We start from the raw sequence: 19,029 nt of genomic DNA on the forward strand, positions 1-19,029 counted from the left end.
AGTGTTCTTTGGTGCCTTATGAGACACTATGGCATACCGGGGAAATTCATTCGAATCATCAAAAATTCCTATGATAAGATGACTTGCAGAGTCCTTCATGCTAGTGGATTGTCAGATAGCTTCACGGTCAACACTGGGGTCAAGCAAGGTTGTTTGATGGCACCGTTTTTGTTTCTACTTGCTATGGACTGGATCATGAAGGAAACAACTAGAGAACAGCGAAATGGGATCCAGTGGAACTTATTGGAGCAACTTGAAGATCTAGAGTTTGCTGATGATATCGCCCTGGTGTCAAGTAACAACCAACAAATGCAGGACAAGACAGCACGGCTAACAGCTAATTCCATCAAGTTAGGCCTGCATCCGAATGTGAATAAGACCAAGGTTTTGAGGGTCAACTGCACCAACAACAGACCAGTTAAAGTGAGGGATACCATCTTGGAGGAAGTAACATCTTTTGTCTACCTAGGCAGTGTAGTCAGCATTGACGGAGGTTCTGATGAAGATATCAAGAGTCCTAAGAGTAATTGTCTCTAAACTACCGAGAGAACCATCTGTTCAGAAGGTCGTCCTTGAATTTGAAAGAACTATGTGGTCAGTGACAAGAGAGGTTCTGTCCGGAGTCCAGATAACCCAGTGCACTTTCCATTTCCACCCTACATTGGCTGGACCGATCTTAGATCTCAAGCGCGACCCAGCAGAATTTTGCTTAATCAGTCAGATAGTCCGGCAAGTGTGGTGAGTGAGAGCAATAGCCCGACCAGCCCCAGGTCAGCTGAAGGTTTGGCAGAAAAAGACAAAATCAATACGACAAATGGCCGCAAGAAGAGCAAAGGGCTCTAGTAAGCCTATGGGCAAAACGTCTCTATTAGAGAGAAAAGACGCACGAAAATGTGGGAAGAAATTGCACGCGAGTTAAGTCGCAACTTTGGAACCAAGCGTACAAGCGATCAATGTAAAAAGAAGATGAATTATCTGATCGAGCTGTAAAAAATCGCCAATGAACATCAAACCATGATTCGGCTAGGCAAGGAATGGTCCACGTGTAAGGCGCAACACGAATTCTACGTAAACGCCGCTGTATTCTTAGAAAGCGACATTCAGGATTTGCATGTATTCATTTGCATTTGCTGCTGTTGCATGTCGATAATTTGTAGAAGTAGAGAGGCAATAGCAAAGCAAAGTGTCTGATTTGGGTTCATGTGTATTACCGCACAATACGCGCCAGAAATGAAATCTGATTGACTGTGTTTATTTTGACCTATTCTTGTATTTCGTTAGTGCGACCCAAAAATTGTGTCACATTTTTCGGCTCTTCCGGTTGCGGTTTCAACTTTTCGAAAATGTTTTGGTTGCCTAATTTTTGGTTTGGGCTGTTGTGCGACCTGGGCCTAACCTAGCACATATTTTTATTTATTCTCAAGATAGGACTAAAAATGTAGTTCACAAGAAAGGTCTGTCTTTTTCCACAAGCGTTGTGACTTCAGATCTCAGGCAAACAATTTGTCCTTTTAGCACAACTAACACTGGACACAGTTCTAAGGCCTGTTCCAAACGTCGTGCTACTGCCGTGCCGAACTCAAATGAAATAGTCATTTCGATGTAAGCACGGTAGTAGCGCGCCGTTTGAAACCATTAAGCGCGGCACGGCTGAATTAGGTTCGGCGCAACTACTTAGCGCGGCAGGCCTTACTGTGCCGCACGGCAGTAGCACGACTTGGTTTCAAACGTTGTGCTGCCGTCGCGCCGAACTCAATTCATAAATTAATTTATTGTATGTTGCATTATTTGCATACTATTACGCATGCGCACTAATAAAACACAGAAAGACAAAATGGCGCCGTGGCGCAAAGATTTACCCGATTTGCCCGAAAGGTGGAGAGAAGAGGAATCCGACGGTGACAATAGCTCCACCGATGTTTCCCGAACTTTTTCAAAGAGATATTCACCTGCATCGTTCAACACCTATTCTACTGATAACGACAAAGAGACTGATTCAAACGAATCCGGCACGGGAGTTAGTGAACAGAGTGAAGTGTGCAGCTCGAAGAAAAAGAAGCGAAAGGGACGGAGAAGCGTATGGGAAGAGCGATATATTTTCACGAACACGAAAAATTCGAAGAACGCAGAAATACATGCTAATGTGCTTAACAAATTGGACTAGAGACATAAAGATGGTAGCTTCCCGTTCTGCGTAGATCAGCTCAGGAAAAAGTTCAAGAAATGCATATCTGAATGCTGAAAAATTGCATTGACTGTCAAGACTTCGACGGGCGTAAAAAGGGTTCAAGAGGAAAATCAGCGAGCTCGTGAGCATGAATTAAAGTTAATGGAACTCTTCATGTCACAAAGACAGCCTACAGTTAGTTATTCTGCAGGTTCATCCTCTATGATTTTCCAAGAAAGAAGCCCTGGCCCATTTGCAGGATCTAGTTATTGTGCAGGTTCATCCTCTATGATTTCCCCACAAAGAAGCCCCAGCCATTTGCATATACAACTCAAGATTTACTCTACAAGGAACTTCTACAGTGCCAGTTCTCAGAGAGTGAAGGGAAAAGGTATCACCAGTTGGAGAAAAATGTTACAGAGTGGACATTAATGTTGATATTTCTTATATATTTCCTGACTTTATCCATGATCATCAATGTGAGGGATGGTTAATGTTTGTACTCCATTTAACTAGTACCACAGTTCAAGTTTATAACTTTTTTTAATTTTTGAAACTTCAGGGTTCGTACGGGTCATGGAAAACCTGGAAAGTCATGGAATTTCGAAAAAAAAATTCCAGGCCTGGAAAGTCATGGAATTTCGATCAGAGTCATGGAAAGTCATGGAAAATTGTTATAATTTGACATTTTGCAAAAACCGAGATGAAAATAAAGAAAATTCCTTGCTTTCACAAGTTTTTGTTTAATAAACTATTCCTTGTTTACGTGTTTGCAACGACAAACGCGCATTTTTCCCCCGATACCGTGTGATACGTTTTTGCTGAGACCTGGGGCCGAGTCCCAGCATCGCCATGCGACCAGGCCTGCCACGAGGTAAAGATGAGCTTGAGCGATCATTCAAGCAGATTTAATATATAATGCCTGGAAAATGCAAATTCCAAGATGCTTGGCTGAGTAACCCGCAGTATAATAAGTGGATAGAACGCGGGAGTTCTTCGTCAGAGGCAAAATGTAAAGCATGCAAAAAGACATTCGCTGTTCAAAATATGGGAGAAGCAGCAGTGAAAAGCCACATGAAATCGAAGAAGCACGTCGATGCTGTTAAAGGTACGTTTGTGTGTTCAAATTTGAATTTACTAGAATTTAAAGTTTGCATCAAGACAAGAAAATGCATGTTTGCGTTAGATATTTGTCTCGATATTTGTACCAACTCGTGATTCATTTAGGATGCAGCCTGTATTGGGTATAACATAGATTTAAGTGCTGTGGTGTAATAAGAATCGGCAAAATAATCAAACAGAACAAAAGAATTTGTCATCTAAAGCGACAGAATATAAATAAATGTCTTTTTAATTTCGGGATGACAAAGATAATGCATGGATTGTACCGATGTTTAGGCAAGAGTGTTCTTTTGAGTTTTTGAGAGGCTGCAGGGGGGGGGGGGTGGTTGGGGGCCGGTGGGACTAAACTCGGAGGTATATTAAATTTCAGATATAAAGTTAATGTATTATGAGGGACTAGCAAAACGGCCATTTCATATTTTTTTATTTAGCGCATCTTTATTTATTAATACAAAATTTATACAATAGTTAATACTATGCGATACAACACTAATACACTAAAAGTGAGTTTTTATTTTTCCTTGACATTTGTGGCTCAGCATTGGGATTAATTATGGCTTCAGCCCGCCTCCTTCAGTTCTGTTGTGGCGCCTGTAAAATATGGTTTATTTTTATAAGTGGATTGCAATTTCGATGAGGCTATTGTGAAATTTTGAGATTCCAGGATTTCTGTGACAGTAAATTCATTTAATTAGGGCTCATTTTTGACGATATTCATAAACAAACATTTTTTAATTTGATTTTAGACGAGAGTAGCAATGCCAGCCTCAGAAACTTTTTACCTGCTGTTGGAAGCCAGCGTGGTTCACATGAAGTAGGACGCTCTGAACAGCCATGTTCTTCCGGTGCCGGTGATATAAGAAATTATGTGGCTTCAAATGAGACACTTGCTGCAGAAGTTTTGTGGGCACTGAAAGTAATCTTGTCTCACTATAGTTACAAGAGCTGTGAGGACATTCCAGAACTATTTAAACGTATGTTTCCGGACAGCCAGATAGCCAGCAAGTTTTCCTGTGGCGAGAAAAAATGTGCTTACTTAGCTTGTTTTGGCATAGCACCCTATTTCCAACGTAAGCTTACGGATGAAGTCACAAAACTTGAATTGTTTGTTTTACTTTTTGATGAATCGCACAATAAAGTTACCCAAACCAAGCAGATGGATCTGCATGTTAGGTTTTGGGATGCAAAGAACTCCAGAGTGCAGACAAGGTACCTAACCTCTGTATTTCTGGGACATGCTACAGCCGACGACCTTTTGGAAAAGATCGTTAGCTACCTTGATAGTATCAAGATTCAGAAGTCCAACATATTGCAGTTGTCAATGGACGGGCCTAACGTGAATTGGAAACTGCATGAGCTATTCCAGGAACTGATCTCTGAGGTTGACGAAAACGCACCCATCTTAGTTAACGTAGGCTCTTGTGGACTTCACATTGTACACAATGCTTTCAAAGCTGGATCAAAGGCATCTACTTGGAGCATTCAGGAAGTTCTGTCTTCTCTTCATTGGTTATTTGTGGATTCACCAGCACGAAGAGAGGATTACACAGAAATAACCAGCAGTGTTGTATTTCCAATTAAGTACTGCAAGCACAGATGGCTGGAGAACCTGCCAGTTGTAGTACGGGCCCAGGAAATATGGAAAGAAGTCACTTTCTATGTGACAACGGTGCAACGTAGCAGCAAATATAGTGTGCCAACTTCAAAGTCCTACAAGACGATAAGAGATTCAACCCAAGATCCACTAATGCCTCTCAAATTTGCTGCTTTTGAGTCAGTGGCTAAACAGCTGCAACCATTTCTGGTACAGTTCCAAAGCGACAGCCCTCTTCTACCATTTGTGGCCAGCAGTCTAGAGAAGGTGATTCGTGGTCTCATGAAAAGGTTCGTCAAAGCTGATGTACTCCAGGGTGCCAGCTCTGCAGTAAAGCTTCTGAAGATTGACTTCAAGAAGAGGGAGAATTGCCTTGACGTGGAGAAGTTGGATGTTGGTTTTGTTGCTGCCACGAAGCTGAAAGAATTGCAAGCAGCCAAGAAAATCAGTGATCGTCAGACATATGAATTTAGGAAGGAATTCCAGTCGTTCCTTACAGCTACAGTTGGAAAACTTATTGAGAAGACCCCAATTGCCTATTCCCTTGCCAGGAACCTGTGCTGTTTGGATCCGATTCATATTGTGACAGAGAAAGAAGCAAGCTGTGCGAGGTTCAAGATTGTCCTCAAGAAATTGGTAGAATGCAAGAGGGTTGATATTCATGATTGTGACATTTTGTTGTCACAGTACAGTGAATTTACGGAACGGGCTACACAGGTGCACAAGTCTGAGTTTGAAGACTTTGACTTTACAGATCAGAGATTGGATGCATTTCTCCAAAAACACATTGGTCTTGTCGGTTCACTTTCCAAACTGTGGGACGTTGTGAAATTCCTCTTGTGTCTCTCACATGGGCAAGCAAGTGTAGAAAGGGGATTTTCCGTTAACCGACAGCTAATGATTGAGAATATGAAGGAGACCACTTTCGTTGCCCAACGCACCATTCATGACCACATATTGAGTATTGATGGATTTCATAAATTGGTCATTTCGAACGAGCTTCTTACCTCTGCTAAAGCAGGAAGACAGCGGTATCACGCCCATCTTGAAGAGCAGCGACAGCTTGCGAAAAATGTTGCCAAAAGCCACAAACGAAAATCTGTGGATGAAGCAAAAGCTGATTTCCAGAAGAAAAAGAAGAGACTTGAAACAGAGATCACCACCTTACAGTTTGATGCTGACAAATTAGCTAAAGAGGCTGAGGTGAAGAGGCAGCTCGTCTTGTTAACCGAATCAAATGCACTCAGAAATGCAGCAAAGGAGAAGAAGATAGAACTAGAAAACTTAAACAAGGAATTGGAAGAGTGTGATAAATAAGTCCGAGTGACAACCTGTCCAAAAGTACTGCTTTCTTGAAGTTATTTACCAGAATTGCAAGCATTTAACCATTGAACAAATAGATTTGTTCATACAAGGATGCACTCATATATTTTTCTATATTGTAGATGAAAACTGAAACCTCATACTGCAATTGTGAACACTGAAACAATGACTGTATTGTAAGGAAATTAAGATTTTATAGTTCTGGGCTGTACAGGTTTTGTTAGGAAATTAAGTCTGGATTATACAGTTTTTGTTACGAAATTTTAAAAGATATAGTTCTGGATTGTACAGATTTTGTTAGGAAATTAAGTCTGCATTGTATAGATTTTGTTAGGAAATTTTAATAGATATAGTTCTGGACTGTACAGTTTTATAAGGAAATTTTAAAAGATATAGTTCTGGACTGTAAAGTTTATCTTAGGAAATTTAAAAGATATAGTTCTGGACTGTAAAGTTTAGTAAAAAAGTATCTGTTTACGTCGTGTTGTTGCACTTGTGTCATTTTGTTGCACGGAAATAAAGATTCCGTGTTATACGTATGAATTTAACTGGTCTTAGCATCTTCTTCTTTTCTACAATTTGGTTAACATGCAAGGAAAAAACGAATTGATGGTACTGTAAGTATATATTGAGAAAAATAATTTGAACAATTGGGTCATGGAAAATCGGAAAAGGTCATGGAAAAAGTCATGGAAAGTCATGGAATGTCAGAAAGTCAAAAGCGTACGAACCATGAACTTGCTGCTTCTCTTGGTTAGAACTTTCATATTTAAATTTTAAAGTACAGTCAATCTCATGATTGTACCATTGCGTTTCTTTGTGACAAAATGGTGCATTATGAAGGAATAAACAGACAAATTACATCCAGTTCATTTCAAAGGGAAAATGGTTTTTATTTTTTCATCAACAACATAACAAACATCAAATACATTTAGTAGTAAAGAAAACAAAACATTATCTTTTTTTAATAAGAAACTCAGCCATTGTTATAGCCAATTGAAAATGTCATGATGTATGTGACAATAGACTCTGTTACAAAAGGAAACATTAAGAATAAGGAAAATGACTCTACACCAATCTATAATATTTAGACACTTGAGCCAACACTATGACATGACATAAAATGAAACCAGCTAGCAATGAGTAATTATGAACTGGTATCATGACAAGTGAAATATCAAGACAAATCATGTTTCGTTGTTGATTATGCACCAGTTCAGCTCCAATTCCTAAACTAGTATGACAACACAACATGCCCAACGTATCTCACTATAGTAATTCCAAAGTGAATTTGACAAAGAGGGGACTATTCAACAGACCCCATGCCCTTCTCTCTCTCTCTCCAAAACTTATCAGATAGACAGTTACGAATTAAAGTGGCTTGGTGACATGAATCTCGAACTGGTGGACTTTGAATCATTTGCAACAGGTTTCTTATAAATTCCCTGTCTCTTCTCTCTCCAGTAACAGGATCAATAGACCTTTTTACAGTTACCAACGCCATATTGGATTAGTAACCGCGCACACATGACAACGAGGCTGGGGTTGACTCGTGTTAAATCTCTGTGAGCGATTTTGGTGAAAATTCGCACGTGGGTAGTAAAATTGTTCGATTTTTATGGAAATGAATGGTCCTTGCCGAAATCTCGACAAAGGTAATTCTTCTTCTAAAAAAAAAAGGAAAGCAGTGTGTCGCTTTTGGTTGTTCAAATACATTTTATGGTCCCAATGGTTTGCCTTCGAGCTTGCACTTCTTCAAGTTTCCGAAGGATACGAATAGAAGACGCCGATGGTACAATCTCATCAAACGTCAGCATGGGAAAGATGGCTTTTTCGTGACAAATTCAACCGTGGTTTGCTCAAAACATTTTCGAAAAGAAGACATACGGAAAACTTTAACAGGCCGCTGGGAATTAGTGTCAGGTTTGTCTTCAAAAGACTATATTCTTCTATCACTACATTTTTTGCTGATCACCCTAATTTCGATTTCACCACCACATTGTTTTTATCGGATATTATGTTTATTGGTTGCTCTATTTCAACTTATATTTCAATGAAAGGCTAAACTTCAGAATACCCCGCAACTGAAATGGACTTTCAAATCCTGCTACTGCAGTCCCGCAGTCGAAATAATTTACATACTATATATATATATAAACCTCACGAAATATACCGCTTTTTGCTTTGTTCACCTTGTTGGTCCGTGCTACCGCAGTCCCGTAGTCAACATAATTTACATACCAAAGCAAATGAAATGAACGCTAATGAACGCAACGCAAAGCGTGCTACACATGAATATTCCTCGTTCTTTTATCCATGTGCCGAAACAAGCAAGCTAAACATGTATATACCTTGTTCTATTATCCATGAGCCGCAACGCAAAGCGTGCTACACATGAATATTCCTCGTTCTTTTATCCATGTGCTGAAACAAGCAAGTTAAACATGTATATACCTTGTTCTATTATCCATGAGCCGCAACGCAAAGCGTGCTACACATGAATATTCCTCGTTCTTTTATCCATGTGCCGAAACAAGCAAGTTAAACATGTATCTACCTTGTTCTATTATCCATGAGCCGCAACGCAAAGCGTGCTACACTTGAATATTCCTCGTTCTTTTATCCATGTACCGAAACAAGCAAGTTAAACATGTATATACCTTGTTCTATTATCCATGAGCCGAAACAAAGAAGATGAATTCAATGCCGCCACGGAGTCTTTGATGCAGGATGGTTTTGGAAGAATTGTTGAGTTCCGCGTTCCGCGCGCAAGAAGCACCTGCAAGGTATTTATAAAGAGCAAGCCAAATCCTTGGCCGAACAGTACCAATGTCAATTCAACCGAATTCGACACGGCATTTGCAAAACCATTGCATAATGACATTACGGCACCAATGAGAGATTATCTGCAAACGAACAATTACATAACAAATTAACTGTAGCAGTAACAACTCTGTTTCATTACGAAAACGAACATGGACATATAACTTTCATTCATTTTCTTTACATTGTTCATCAATTAATTCCGGTAGAACACCATTAGTATTATAAGGAAACGTTGTAACATTTTAACTCATAGTAAAGAAACTATAGTTTTACAAATAGCTTGTACTAAATGAGCGATGAATCACAATTCCACAAACATGTTATGTCAATCTTTTTTGTACTATTAAAACAAGTTTATTGCATTAAATATCGCTTTTGTTTTGTTCACTTATATTATACACTTACCCCGTAACTTATTCATCCACTGCGGGACTGCGGACCGCGGTAGCACTTAAATTATACACTTACCCCATACACTTACCCAATAACTTATTCATCCACTACGGGACTGCGGACCGCGGTAGCACTTAAATTATACACTTACCCCATAACTTATTCATCCACTACGGGACTTCGGACCGCGGTAGCACTTTAGTAAAACACTGCGGACCACGGTAGCACTTAGTTTAATACTTATTCATTCACTTCGGGTCCGCGGACCTGTAGGTTTAAAGAGGGCGAGTCAGTTGCGGGGTATTCTGAAGTTGATCCTCAATGAAATATATGAATAAAGGCCACCAAGATTACAAGACGATGCATGCCTCTTTATTTTGTCTTGGACCCAAATTTATTAACCTAAATGAACCTGAATGTTATTGTTTCATGTATTTTCAGGTTCTGAACCATCCCAGTTTACATGGACGGTGGAAACTCCGAAGAGGAAGCCCCTCCAAAGAAGAAGGCTTTTCACTTCTTTAACGTCTAGAAGTTTAAAAACTGTTGAAGAGGAAGATGAATTTTGTGTTGAAACTGGAGAAAGTGCTTTAAATGATACTATTTCAGCTTCACCAGATGCTGCTATAAATGTGAGTATGCCAGACCTGCCCGTCGATCCTGCAGCTACAGTGCTAAATTTACTCAGCAGAGTTGAAATGCTAGAAAAGCAAGTGTCCACACTGGAGGAAAAGGTATTGCAGTTGGAGAAGGAAAAGGAAGCTTTGCTTGCACGCCAGTTTTCTCTGAACAAAATTAAAGGTGACAGTGCAGCAATGCTTTTTTACACTGGCTTTCCCAATTATGAGGCTTTGATGAGCTTTTATAATTATATTGAACCCAAAGTCAGTAAAATGCAGTGCTGGAAAGGAGAAAAACTCTTGAAGGAAAGTCAGCACTATCAGATGGATAAGAACAAAATTAAACCAGGACCTTGACGTACACTCACCTACCTCGAAGAGTTTGTTCTTGTCCTATTGCGACTGAAGGCAGAATTGTTTGTACATGATCTTCCTGACAGGTTTGGAATAAGCACAAGTCTTGTTTCACGTATTTGCATTACATGGGTAAATTTTCTTTCCATGGAACTTCTTGGACTCTTTCCCTTCCCATTACAAGAATTAGTCAGAAAAAACATGCCTCAAGAGTTTTTTGAATATCCTACCACAAGAATTATTTTGGATTGCAGTGAAGTATTTATACAACGACCATCTGCAATGCTGGCACAATCTGAAACTTGGTCAGATTACAAACACCATAACACATGGAAAGTATTGGTGGGTGTTACTCCAAATGCTCAGGTGTCCTTTATTTCAGACTTGTGGGGGGGACGAGTTTCAGACAAGCAAATCACACGAGGAAGTGGTGTTCTCAATCTATTAGAGCCTGGTGACAATGTCATGGTTGACAGGGGCTTTAATATTTCAGATATTGTGTCAAATGGAGTAATAGTAAACATGCCTCCTTTCTTGGCTGGAAGGGATCAGATGACTGGGGTAGAAACTCAGGAAACTATGAGCATAGCCTCTTTGCGCATACATGTCGAACGAGCAATTGGGAGGATAAAGACCTACCATATACTGGATGGAACACTTCCAAACACTTTGAGCTCATATGCCTCACAGATTGTCAAAGTCTGTGCCTCATTGACAAACTTTCTCACTCCATTATTAAAGTCAACTTATCAACAGTAGTTTAATTGAAATACTCCAAGCCACAGACAAAAAAGGTTACAAGGACGTTATATAATTTAACCTTTTCACTCGCAGGATCCCTTTAGTTACTCTTCCCACTGTCTGCTATACATTTCTTATGATACAAGTTTGGAGAATTTGGTTTTGAATCAACTAGTAATTCCCTATTTTAAGTTTTCCTTTTCTGTTTGATATTGTATTGATATTTTAACGAGAAATTCTCTTTTGATCACTTACGGGAGTTTCAGAATTCAAAGGTTTTAATAGGCCCTGCTAAATCTTAACTTCAGTCCATTTGCTGAACATGAATATTGCCCATATGGCTGCCACCCACCATGGAAGTACAAAAGTTTGCCTCTTTCAACCCTTTTGGTTAGCATTTCAGGATAGAGAGCCCTTTTGAAAAAAAAATTCATGTCTAGGTAAGAGTTCTTGATTCCAGCGAAGGCTTTCCATAAGAATTTTCTCTTTGAAAAGAGGCATTTCCTCACCAAAGTACACAATAACATGAATACTTTCAATATTTAAGTCTGTGGCAACATAAAGTTGGCCCTGAACTTGAATATAATAATCATGGTTTCTTTTTAGTCTAATTGTTCCATCATTAAGTTTTTCCAGAAAGAAGGTTTTACTTTTGCATGCATCTTCCACTCTCATGCCCACTTTGCTTAATGGTGATTTAATTTCTATCCCCCATTTTTCCTGGGTAGTTAGGTTTGTTATCATCCAGGCTTGCTGCTAAAAAGGGCTTATCTTTAGACTGCAAAAGTCCAACTTCATCCCCTTTAACAGTGATTCCTTCCTGCTCCATCTCCTTGACATAGAGGGCTATAGCCTTTGCCTTGCTTTCTATACTATACTGAACAGCTTCAGTGGTAAAATTCGAATAGAGCATTGCCTTAAGTTTTTTTGTAGGTTCAACTTTGGTTTTGGCGGCCTTACCGAAATTTGAAGGTGTTAGAAGCGATTTTCGTTTTTCAATCTACAAGGGGTTTTTCTTCTGACCCCTTGTGATCCTTTCAGTTTCAATAATCTCTTCACTGGTGGCTGTTAAATTTGCAACATATTCGTCTACAATACTTTTAAACCTGTGCGTTGCAATGTCATAATTGTCAGTAAAGGGTACTTCCTGTGGATCGATCTGTCAATTGTTTGAGGCTGATTGAAAGGTGATGCCTCTGCATTTAGATTTGATACCATGGAAGAGAAAGAAGGAACTTGAGGGCAAGCAGTTTTGGAGGTTCTCACAGAGTTTTTTTGAAGCTAGTCTCATCACGTGTTCTCATGTCTGGGGCCCTAGGACCAAACTTTATTATTTTTGGCTGGGTTCTTATGTTCTTCTTACCGAATCGAATCTTTCTGATCAATACTTTGTCGATTGGCTTCGCTGCTACACTTTGATTGCGCGGTATCACCCACACTGAGAGCCGCGATGTGCAGGTTAATGGCTCTGAGTTATTTTGTAACCCTCTTCTTATAAAATCCTCGATAGCAAACAGCACTCCTCCGATGTGGTTGTATTTTCCTTTTCCTCAGAGACCGAGGCCAGCAGGGCACGTACACGCTGCGAGTAGCACATCGTAGGTAGGTGAGAACTCGAGAATAGCTCTGTAAGGCGTTTTCTTCATAGAGGGGAGAACATTTGCCTTAACATATGTTTTGTTTTCAAAGACTTTACTCTCCAGTTTTTTCACGTTTCCTTCCAAGAAGCACTGATAAGATTTCAACTTTTTGTAATGCGTTCCTTTCAACACGATGTGGCGATACTTTCGTGTGGAAACAATGAGGGCACAAAACTTGGCCCCTGGTTATTTACTATTATGATAAACGACCTCATCATCCCGGGTACAGACATGTGGAAATATGTCGATGACTCCACTATTTCTGAAACAGTCATGAAGTCTGAGGTCAGCAAAGTCCAACAAGCGGTTGACGAACTCGCGACGCAAGCTTCTGCTGACAAGTTCCAATTAAATGAAACCAAGTGCAAGGAACTGCGCATAACATTCAGTCACTCTAGAAAGAACTTTGATCCAATTAAGGTTAATGATCAGGACTTAGAGTGTGTAGAGCAAGCAAAGATCTTAGGTTTGCAGATATCTTGCGATCTTACGTGGAATAATCACGTATCCGAAGTTGTAAAGAAAGTAAACAAGCGCCTGTATTTTTTGCGTCAGCTTAAGCGTGCACAAGTCAAGTCGGAGGAACTTTTGCTCTTCTATTTGACTTGTATTAGGCCTGTCACTGAATATGCATGCCCTGTTTATCATCATAGCCTCCCGCAATACCTTTCAGTAGATCTTGAGAGATGTCAAAGGCGAGCTTTACGTATTATCTATCCAGATTGTTCGTACAATGAGGCGCTTCTTTTGACTGGTCTAGTTCCCTTACACAACCGCCGCGAGTTCTTATGTGATAAGCTTTTTAATTCCATCCTGTCTAATCCCTCGCACAAGCTCTATAGCTTACTACCTCCCAAGAATGAGTGCGAAGTCAATTTAAGGAGTCAGCACTCTTTTACTACACGGCGCCTCCACACCATTCGTACTCGAAATAGTTTTATCCATCACTATGTCCATAAAGCAATGATGTAATATTGTTTTTCTCTTAATTATATATTTTTGTCTTTTTAATTAGTTCTTCTTAGCCATGTATTTTTTGTAGTATATATTTTATTGTAAATCAAACGTAATTCAGCCTGTGGCTGCAAGGTTCTTGATAATAAACTATCTATCTATCTATCTATCTATCCAATGAGGTAATCGTAGAGCTGAATGAAATTCATCTTGGGTAAGTTACGGAGATCGCTCGACCATCCAAGGGCTGAAATCCTTACCATAGTTGCTTCGTATTTAAAGTCGCTTTGCTTATGTTCTAGGTCCTGGACATCAGTAAGAAGTTCTTGGTTTTCTCCACCACTCGATGGAAAGACATGTCGCATCAGCAAAGCATAAACTTTCATCACTACGTCGGCTCTCATTCCGCCTGTCGATTCTGAATTAGACCTTAAAATTTCCCTGAGATCTCTTTGCTTTGAGTTTCTGCATGTCATCTAAAGACGAAATTTATATATCGTTGTATTTAAGAACCATTTTGAAGGGAGAACTCGCATTAAGACGCGAAATGTTAGCAGATCAGCTGTTTAAAAGAACCGCCGTGTCAACCCCAGCCTCGTTATCATGCGCGGTTACTAATCCAATATGGCGTCGGAACTGTAAAATGCTCTATTGTTAAATCCGTTTTTCCTGACAGTTAGTCTCCATGATTTATGCATACGTTGTGTAGTACAATACAAGCCATTGTTACATTCCGCACATCTTCTGACTACAATCATTCCTTCGAAATAGAACTCGCAATCGCTCCTTGAGCTGACCGTATGCCCCCTCATTCACCATCCTTGCTCTACTTAGGCGGTAGTTAAAGTATTTCTGTTTTTCAGTGAGGACCACATTGGTATATGGTTTCATCAGCCAGGTCTGAAAGGAAAAAGCTGAGTCACCAACTATTAAAGGAGGTACATCAACCCCGCCAACATTTTTAGCAATCCCTGGAAGAATTTTACCCTGTGCTATTTCTTTCCATAACGTAGTTGATTGCACGATGATGATTGAGTCGTGTGAATTGCCAGGATACCTACAACTTGCCCACATAAACCTGTACTTGGCATCGACCATCCCCATTAGCACGATAGAGTAAAAGTTTTTAAAATTGTTGTACTCTTTAGATGACTCTAAACCTCCCGGGGGACATTTAATAGGGACGTTCCGGTTTTAGAAGAATGCACCCAACTGAGACGGCTGTAACTTATTTCGCCGACGAGATTCTCATGAATATGAATAAGGGCTTAGTCACTGGTTCTGTGTTTATTGACCTGGCAAAGGCTTTCGACACAGTTGACCATGACATTTTGCTTAGAAAATTAGAGTATTATGGTATATGTGACGAAAGCCTTCCATGGTTGAAGAACTACTTCACGGGAAGAAAGCAGTTTGTGCTCATTGATTCTCAATCACCAGAAGAGCTTGCCATAACTTCTGAATTGCCGCAAGGGTCCATCCTCAGACCCCTGTTACTCATTGTCTACATTAATGATTTACCACGTTGTGTCAAACACTATTCTGTAAATATGTACGCTGACAACACAGTTTTATATCTTGCTGGCCCAACAGTAGACAATTTAACTTTTTACATTAACCAAGATCTTCAGTGTCTATCTGAATGGCTAGAAGACAACAGTCTTATTCTCAATGTTTCAAAAACTAAGTGTGTACTATTTACATCTCGAAGGCATAAAGGGCGTGATTGTATCTTAAATCTTAATCTTCTCGGAAAGTCCATATCTTGCGATACTTCTTTTAAATACCTAGGCGTGGTGTTTGACAATTTTATGACTTGGGAGCTCTTGCGGACTATGTGTGTAAGAAGGTGGTGTCAAGAGTTAGTATTCTGGGCCGTATTGGAAGATTCGTCACAAAAGAGGCAGCAACACTTGTTCATAATGCTTTAATTCTTCCCTTATTTGATTACTGTAACATTGCCTGGAGTAACCTTCTACAGCAAGATATAGATCGACTACAGCGCTTACAAAATAGATCTGCATGGATTATTACACGTTGCTCTCGCTCATCTGAAGCAATAGAGCAGCTGCAATGGCCGACTCTTTCCAGTAGACGCTATTACCACAAAGTTAAACTCGTTTTTCTCTGTCTTCACTCATTAGTTCCTAGTTACTTTTCATCATATTTTATCAGATTTGGAATGTTCACAATTATTTCACAAGGCAAAGTATGAGGCTATCCCTACCAAAAGTAAAACAAAATTTTGGGAAAAGGACCTTACTTTTTACTGGCGCAGAAATTTTTATTAAACTCCCTTTAAACATTGTGAAGAGTGAAAACATTCAAACGTTCTGCTGCCAAGCAAGACATTACTTTTGTCTTAACTTTGATATTTTATCTAATATTTTAGGTCTTAATTGTGTTTTGGCTTTGTAGTCTTAGGCTGTTAATGTAGTTTTAAAATTCTAGTCAAGTATATATATAATTGAGAATTTTGATGTAAATTATTTTTAAGAAACAGGGCCCCTATGGATACCAGCCATAGAGCTGAATGGGCTACCCTGTGTGAATAAAGTTTACTTTACTTTATTTAATAGAGATGTGAAATCCGTCAATCGCTGACCAACAGCAAGGGAACTGCCACATCTGTTCCATATCAAGCATCTTTTCTCTAAAAGCTTGTTCATTCTTTGGAAAATGGTTAATGACACTGTCATTCCAAAGATTGTTTATAATGACCTCACACACATCCTCAGTAAATAATTAAATAATTTATTAAATAAATAATTTATTTACTTATATGGCACCCTTTAACATTTATGGGATGATCAAAGGCGCTTTACAATCCAAGAAAACTAATATTACAATAGATAATTACAATAAAAATGCTATTTACAATAGATAATTACAATAACAATACTAAAATAAAATAATGATAGTAAATGAATACATAATGAAAGAATGAATGAATAAAAAGTAAATAAATAAGCTACAAAATACCGATAAGATTGTAATGCGAATCTAAAATGCTTGCTTAAAAAGATAGGTCTTGAGAGATTTCTTAAATAGCGCTAGTGAATCAATCGTGCAGATGTGAGCAGGCAAGCTGTTCCACAGCGCAGGCGTGGAGGCATGAAACGAGCGGGCACCTAAAGTTGTGCGCATAACCCCTTTTGGGCGTTCTAAAAATATTGTATCATTATTGCGCAATGAATACCTAGACGATGATCTGATACAGATCAGATTACTTAAATAACTAGGAGCCATGCCATGAATCGCCTTTAAAGTAATCATCAAGATCTTAAATTGAATACAATTATTTACTGGCAGCCAATGAAAGTTGTAAAGTACCGGTTTAATATGATCGAATTTCATTGTGTCCGTTATAAGCCTGGCTGCCATATTCTGTATGTGTTGTAATTTCGATAGTTGGTACTTAGGTAACCCATAAAATATACTATGGCAATAATCCAGCCTTGAAGTTACGTAAGCATGGACTAATGATTGTCTGCATTCCATAGATAAGTATTTCAGTAATGGCTGCAACAGTGGAGACAACTACTCCAGACATTTCTGCTATTGTAAAATAATAGTCCCCACGTCCAAGACGATAAAAGGTACTTTAAGATCAAACAACGCAGACGTGACTGAAGCTGACCGGAAGTAAAAATACCAAAATGATTACCACAGCGCATGATCGTGACGTAAACAAGTCGCGTCCTTGCTCAAGACGACAGCACTGGACAGCATTTTCACGTTGTCAACAAACTGTAAGTATTTTGACTTATTTCAGTTACAAAAACACAGTAAATTGGCATTTTTTCTTTGTATATCGAAAGTTTTATCATCCCGGCTGCATTTGTCATTTCTTTTTGTATTTTCTTGTCGGGCTCACTCATATTTCTGAACAGACAAGACAAGACAGTTCTCATGGCCTCAAACACCAAACCGCAGTGAGTAGATTCTTGCGTTGTTCGTTCAGTGAATTACAGCTAAAAAGCAAATACTGATTTGTTGTATAAAAGCAATGTTGTTCCCGATTACAGTATTTCCTTTACCTTGAAGATTTTCCTGGTATGTTCAAATTTATTTTGAGTCCTTTACCAGCACTGTGCTGTATTTTGCGGCAATTCAATTCACACACTGTTTTCCGCAAAAATTGTTTCAGTGAGATTTTAATTTTAGAGGCTACGGGCACAGCAGTTTCACAAAGACAAGATACAGAACTATATACATGTAGAGGAATATGTTTGCCAATAAAGTGCTTCTGTCCGCAAAATGTTTGCTTTAAGCCGTTAGCGGATTTATAACTGGACATACACTTCCATTGGCGAGTTAGATTCAAGTTTTGTTAGAAGTCATCAGTTTCACATAATTCCAGGTTTGCTTTAAGTTGTTTGTAGTTGTACACGTATATTTAAAACATGTATCGCTTCTTTTTGTCTGCAGGATTATGAACTGGACGGAGGAACATGATTCCATTTTTTGCCGAGAAATAATCTTTGTAAACCCATTCAGTGCCAAGAGGAAATCCGATCAGCGAAGTGCCTTGTGGCAAAAAGTGGCGGATACCCTAAACGGCATCACAGATCCTGTTTTTTATGTGGATAAACACTCAGTTCGAGACCATATTGGGGTTTTGGTCCAACGATTCAAACGAAAGGAGGCTAAGGAATTGAAGGAAAGCGGTACAAACCCTACGAAAACAGAAGTAGACGTAGCTATAGAACAGATTATTGCCAAGGAAGAGTCTGCCGATGAGCAGCACGACCTGGAAGACAACAAAAAGAAGGACAAGATGGAGGGAGACAGACTGAAAGCAGAAGAAATGCGTAGGACTGCTATGGAGGCAATGGGGAAAACTCAGTAAAAGAGAAAGTCCGAGGAGGGGCAGAGCAAAGCAAAGAAATGCAGAAGAAGTGGGAGTGAAATGGTTGAGTTTCTTAAACTTAAAGCGGAGCAAGACATGAATGTTAAGAAGCAAGAATTGGATTTGAGAAAACAGGAGGAGGAGCAGATGGTTGAAGCACAAAATCAGCATAGGGATATGTTCAAACAAATGATAAAACAACAACAGGAACAACAGAAGCAAACGCATGACATGCAATCCTTACTAATGCTCCAACAGCAGCAGCAAACTACAGCATTGATGAAGATTATTGAAACACTAGTTCCAAAATAAACAAACTCCATTTTGCTTTATTTCCTCAGGTCTCCGTTCACTTTGTTGTTATTGAACTAAGTCTGGGCTTCTATTGAAAAGCAATATATTAGTAGTGTAACTGTGTTAGATGTTCAAATTGATGACTGTAG

General features: G+C 39.2%; 2 protein-coding genes and 2 pseudogenes across 2 annotated transcripts; 2 read left to right on the forward strand and 2 right to left on the reverse strand.

Annotated features, from left to right (window-relative positions):
• The first annotated feature begins 2,731 nt into the window (after nt 1–2,731).
• Nucleotides 2,732–6,915, forward strand: LOC131776295 (uncharacterized). The gene is made up of 2 exons (XM_059092465.2): nt 2,732–3,275; nt 4,036–6,915. The coding sequence occupies exons 1-2, from the start codon at nt 3,086–3,088 to the stop codon at nt 6,198–6,200; spliced, it is 2,355 nt and encodes a 784-aa protein (XP_058948448.1). The 5' UTR covers nt 2,732–3,085; the 3' UTR covers nt 6,201–6,915.
• A 597-nt stretch (nt 6,916–7,512) lies between these two features.
• LOC136282977 (uncharacterized) lies at nt 7,513–17,308 on the reverse strand (annotated as a pseudogene).
• On the forward strand, nt 10,601–11,158 carry LOC136282809 (uncharacterized). Its single transcript, XM_066170737.1, has one exon. It carries the CDS (start codon nt 10,601–10,603, stop codon nt 11,156–11,158), a length of 558 nt encoding a protein of 185 aa, XP_066026834.1.
• On the reverse strand, nt 11,419–14,250 carry LOC136283102 (uncharacterized; annotated as a pseudogene).
• Nucleotides 17,309–19,029: the final 1,721 nt, after the last annotated feature.

The sequence above is a fragment of the Pocillopora verrucosa genome, chromosome 8 (genome assembly GCF_036669915.1).
Source record: "Pocillopora verrucosa isolate sample1 chromosome 8, ASM3666991v2, whole genome shotgun sequence".
NCBI classification, from domain to species: Eukaryota; Metazoa; Cnidaria; class Anthozoa; order Scleractinia; family Pocilloporidae; genus Pocillopora; species Pocillopora verrucosa.